General features: G+C 38.1%; 1 protein-coding gene across 1 annotated transcript; it reads right to left on the bottom strand.

The window, feature by feature from the left end:
- Positions 1–474: 474 nt before the first annotated feature.
- Positions 475–3739, bottom strand: LOC118373652 (cyclin-dependent kinase inhibitor 1B-like). Its single transcript, XM_035759855.2, has 3 exons — positions 3252–3739; positions 2697–2813; positions 475–2143 (listed from the first exon to the last, which is right to left on the bottom strand). The coding sequence occupies exons 1-2, from the start codon at positions 3700–3702 to the stop codon at positions 2704–2706; spliced, it is 561 nt and encodes a 186-aa protein (XP_035615748.1). The 5' UTR covers positions 3703–3739; the 3' UTR covers positions 475–2143; positions 2697–2703.
- Positions 3740–6053: the final 2314 nt, after the last annotated feature.

Raw genomic sequence — 6053 nt, forward strand, 5'->3', positions numbered from 1 at the left:
CAAAAGACAATCCCGCACAAAACAAGGGCGGGTCAAAATACTACATATAGGGAAGCTAATTAAACCAAAATACACACAGGTGAAACTAATAAGACAAAACCAACAGACAAACGAAAAAGGGATCGGTAGCGGCTAGTAGGGCGGTGACGACGACCGCCGAGCACCGCCCGAACAGGCAGGGGAGCCAACTTCGGTGGAAGTTGTGACAGTAACATCATGCATTTTTTCAACTGTAGCATTATGCATAGATAAAAAAGTTGCAACTACTTGTTGCTCTCACGTCCTGCTGCACAACAATAATTTCTGGGTGACTAGTCTATACGTGTGTTTTTACACATTATCAACCATATCTCATAACTAATACCTTTACTAGCCTACTGCCGAGGTTGGCACTGGCACACTATAGCCTGAATGTATAGCATACTGTGACAATGTTGACATATGGAGGAAAATGAATGTGCACATAATACGCAATTATGAAAATAATAAATAAATAACTTTTTATTTAAACCAATATAGTTTTTTTTTTATCAAATGACTGCTGGTTTCAGAGACACAATACAAAATATACAGGTATATTTTTAACCAGGCTCAGTTGTGCAACCTTTTCTATCCAAAAACATTTTTTAAAGTATTTACATAACAATGCTCAAAAAATGTCACTTTGGATATCAATTCAACCACAAAAACCTGAAGAAAAATACGTTACTATAATTTTTACAAGGAAAAATACACAGGTACACTTCAAAGTTTTATACAGACACACTGTACATGCAGTATAGCTTTGTCTTTTATCTGTCTGTCCTCCTCAAAGATGATAATTATTTCCTTTGTGTGGTCTATATAGTGCCATGTCATGCTCAATATGAAGTCAACACACAATAAGAGGCAAATCGTTGATTCACATATTTATGTTTGAAAAGTGGCCAGGGGTTACAAAACACATCTGAGAGTGTAGGCTACTCTGGGTCAAACTGGACCACATTATGAATAGGTTAAAGGAAACCAACTAATTTTAGGGTGGCATAATAATAATAATTAATACTTCAAAATGGGAACTATATTTTCAAACTTTAACCAATAATTTCTAACTATGCCATGAATAAGGCCTAATCATTTAATTTTTTCTCCATAAAAATAAGACAAATGTTGAAACTTTGGCAGGATCTTTCCCTTTCGCAGTAGGAACACTTAATTAAAATAATAATATATTATTTGCATGTAAACTTGTATCTAGTTAGGTCATGTAACAAACTGATTGACAATATGACCTTAGTGTAGCATTGGGTCAATTACATTCAAATTCAGTCAACTCAGGAAGTAAAAAAAAAATCCAAATATTTTCTGTCATTGAAAAACATTGAGGAAAATTGGAATTGGAATGACTTTCAGTTTACTTCCTCAATTGAAATAGAATTGACCTCTAATGACCAGCTTTTGAATAATAGGCCTTCAAACTATGTACTAGCACTGAACACTGAATAAAGCCACAAAATAGAAACAACTGATTCTTTGATGAGATACTCTCAAAAACAGTGACTTATAAATAATCTGCATTTTCTTTTTACCTTTATTTAACTAGGCAAGTAAGTTAAGAACAAATTCTTATTTTCAATGACAGCCTAGGAACAGTGGGTTAACTGCCTGTTCAGGGGAAGAATGACAGATTTGTACCTTGTCAGCTCGGGGATTTGAACTTGCAACCTTTCGGTTACTAGTCCAATGGTCTAACCACTAGGCTACCCTGCTGCCCCATTTATAACTATCAATTATTTCTGAACAAGGATATCATATGACCACTTTTACAAACAAACAATATTTTTTTGAGAACTGCACAGCAATTCTTCAAGACACTTATTTTATTAACATAATAATATTATGTTTTATGTGCTATACATAGGTAGTTAAAATAAAACTGAGCAAAAAGGGAAAAACATCCAATTTTGCACACTGCTACATTTTCTGCTTTTGAGGAGATAGGATTAAATTGAGTGCCAAAACTTTAGTGTATATATTCAGTGCTTGCACAGCCTCTCTCCCTCCTAAACGCAGGCCATTTTGTATCCTGTCTTCTCTTCTTTCCCTCTTATCTTCTTAAGGTCCTGAAGTACAGTATTCAATGAAAAAGGAGGACTTCTCAGCGCTGTGGGGAAAACAAATTCATATTAGCTCTGTTCACAGAAGGGGTTATGGGTACATAGCCTGAAGGTTATAACACATGCATGGTAAAGACAGTTTAGTTGTCCAGTATCATGCATTGTGTATTCTACTGAAGCAAGAAAACAGTGCAAAAGTGTACATTAAATGTTAACGTGTCACTCAAGACTGACTTCTGCAGAGAGAGCGCAACATCCTGAAGAGCTCATTCTCTTGAAAACAACTCTTCCTCATGCAAAGCCTGCTGATGACGTGTTACTACTGTCCTGCACTTGAACTAGGCTTGCTTAAGTTAATATTAGATCAGATAGCTGGGGCGTTTAGCAAAGTGTGTCATCTACACTTTTTAACATCTCACTAAGGCTTCACAACTGAAATGATAATGTTTATAATAAGGTTATTAGAACAACTGGGTTATGCTCCAGGACATTCTAATTCCACATGAACAAATAATATTATTCAAAGGTTATGTCATTCACACATCATTTCACACTCACCAGACAGTATACATTGGAAATGCACGATGATGAAGTTCTTACCTTGGTATTAGTGTTCATGTGTCCTGGAATCGTTTTTGCTGGGTGTCTGCTCTACTGACTTTGACACCACTTCATCCTCTTCACTGGAATGTGACTTTTTACCAGTACTTTGGGGTTCTGAAAAAAACACAATTTAAAGATATGTCAGTAAACAGTTTATTGCCAAAAGCTAATTTCCCGCCCTGTTGAATAGTTCAGAAATTAAGTTTATCATCAAACGAAACAGCCAAGTGGTTATATAATCAGGCTATTCATTAGGTCAGAGCAGAACAAACATTCAAAACACAAGACGAGGAAGAAAACAAAGTGTTAACTTGACACACAAAGCGTGTCTTCCTGGAAAGAAAGTGTCGACGGAATCTAGAGATGAGGGGTACAAAGTATAGGCTTTCTGCGACATTGTATCAGTGCAGTGAAGCAGAATTTTTATACAATTTCGCAGATTGTAACAATTTAATTCGACTGTGGCATATTGTGCGATGGAGATTGGCTGAATTGTTTTCGATTGGTTAACTCTAAAATCCCCAAGTCAATTTTCAAAACGGCATAATTTACCTGGATTTGCAGGTCTTTTCCTTGCCCGGTTGTGAGAGTGGTGACAATGCTTCTGCCTCTCGCTCTCAGTCTCCTCGGATAGCTCAGCCCCGTTCGTAAGACAGCTCGGTCGGACTCGGTAATCATGATTCCCGTTATGGTCCACATTTCCAGAGGACAAGACTCGCTTGTGAGGCGGTCTGCTGTAAAAGTCAGGCAGTTCGCTGCTTTTCATGGGTTCCCATTTATAATCTCCCTGGGAAAGGGGCTTGTCGTTTTGGAAATCATAATTCCATTTGTCAATAGAAGCCTTCTCCATCTCCTTCATTTGAACCAAACACTCCCTCCTAAAGTCGTCGTGATCTACCGATCCGAAAAGATTTCTGCGAATCGGGGGCTTCGTGTGATTCGTCGGACGCGGATCCACCATTTCCAACGTCGGACTCCCATTCGAAAGACTAACATTTGACATGTTGTTGTACAAATGAAAACGACCATAAATCGCGACAGTTTACCCAGACAAAAACAAGTATTCCTTTTAAATAAGCGACCTGAAACACATGTTAGAGACGCATGCATAACATCCGTAAAACAGACAACGTGATTCCCCCTCCAAGCAAAAAACAATCTGCCCTAATATTGAAAGCTTAGTTCTGTTGGTTGTTTTCTGCCGTTTAACTGCGGAGCTAAATCGTATGTGCTGTACCAAAGATGATGGATATACTGACAAGATACATGTTTCTCCGCCACAATGGGAGTCGTTGTCCACAAAGCGGCACGGCAGGCTGTCTAGCTCCCGCCTACCCTTTCTTTGGATTGGTGAATACATCTCATTATTGTAATACATTTTTAAATATTCAATGAGGGTTGTTGACGTCAACCGCCTGTACTGAATGGAGAGAGATGTTATGATTCGAGCCTCATTTCATTAATATGCATAGCCATCTGAAGACATCTCCAATATAAAGTGTTTTTCCTTAAAGTTGCTGATATGTCACTGCTTTCTTATAAACTTGTATTCAATCAAATAAACCTCACTTAGAAAATAATCCATACATTTTTTGATGACCAAATTCGACATTTTTATTGTCCTCCATAAAAATCGCCTTGCTTGGTGGGCGAAACAAACGAAAAATGTCCCCCGCTGAAAGGAGACATGTTTTTTTTGCATTTTTTGAGTTGGGCCTCTATTCCTCTCGCTGGTTGTTATGGAAATCACCAGTGGCGACCGCTGGGCTAATCATATCGAGTGGTTCCCCTGACGAATTGTATGCTATGTGACCCAAGGTTGGAGACCTTCTTCAGCAAAAGATGAAAAGATGCATATTTTTTGGTCATATAGTTAATTGACGATAATCGCTATTTAGCAAGATAGCGGACTAGCTAACATTAGCCAGCTAGCTAGATAGCTTTATGAGTGTTGTGACGTCATGAGTATGAAATTGAGGGTGGGTATAATTTGTGGAACGTTCCAACAGGAATCTGTTCCAAAAACTTTGGGAAGTACAAGGTTGCCAACAAACAACACATACAAATTAGCATGACCACTTCACCAGGCTAACTAACGTTAGCTGCCGAATAAGCATTAACTCACCACAAAGCTTATTCTTAATGTTTGTCCATAGACTACCAGAGTGAGGACAGACATTTTTCAGAATAAAGGTGGTGAGTGAAAAACATAATGACATAGCCCACTCTCTACCCGGTATCGTATTCTGCCGCTATACAACTTTGTATGCGTTGTTTGTTGGCAACCTTATTTACAATGTTTTTGGAACAGATTCCTGTTGGAATGTTCCACAAATTATACCCACCCTGAAATTGTAATTTGTGTTATTTAAGAGCCTTTTTGGGAGCAGGTATGAAATTAATAGATGAACTGAGTTATGACAGTGAAAATTATTATGATGATGTTTGCACAAGATAAAAATCAACATTGATTATATTATAGAATAACTGAAAAGGATTATGATCATATGTTTGCACACCACAAAATGTCAGTATTAATTATTATCATCCATGACAGAATAGAATCATTAGGATGCATGTCCCTGATTTATTTTCTCTGAGGACATAACCCTCAAGTTCTTTGAACCTTCATGAGTGCAGACAGTTTCCACCATGGTGTGGAACATTAAATGAAAGCTCGACCTGGAGGTGTGGTGTACGACTTCGGGGACTTCCTCCATGTGGTCAGCACTTCCAATGCAGGCAAGGTGGAGGTGGTAAAAATGAAAAAGGAAAACATCCTGGCATGGAAAGCTGGCCATTCCATCGTCAAACTGAAGAAGGCAGCAGCACCACAGCTGGCAGAGATGGCTAAGATCCAGTTGAGGCGTGGATCCAGGAGCCTCTTCTACAAAGTCTCCCATGAAGAAAAGGACTTCACAGAGCTTGACTTTATCATGAAGAAAGTCACTCTAGAGACACCCTCGACACTACTTACACAGGATAGAGAGATAGAAGAGTCCAAGAAGATGGACATAATCACCAAAGCGGTGCTCTCTGATGCCTGCAAATCGAAGGCAGTTCTGGAATGCCTTGGCTGTGAACAGCATTGCTGTTGCTCAGCATTGCTGAGGATGAGGAGTGATATGGAAGAGCACTAAAGAAGTTTTACTTAAAAATGAAATGTAATTAATGAGCATTTTATTAATTGTAGCTAAATGTCATTTGGGTCCTCTTATGAATATGAACATGTAAATATGTTTAAAATGTATTCTTAAAGCTGTTATTCATTCATTCATTCATTCAAAAGTGTCATTTGAACAAATACAATTTCTTTTTTATTAGCAATCTCATTGTCATTTTTCATAATTTGTG

Source organism: Oncorhynchus keta, chromosome 13, assembly GCF_023373465.1.
Source record: "Oncorhynchus keta strain PuntledgeMale-10-30-2019 chromosome 13, Oket_V2, whole genome shotgun sequence".
In the NCBI taxonomy this organism is placed as follows: Eukaryota; Metazoa; Chordata; class Actinopteri; order Salmoniformes; family Salmonidae; genus Oncorhynchus; species Oncorhynchus keta.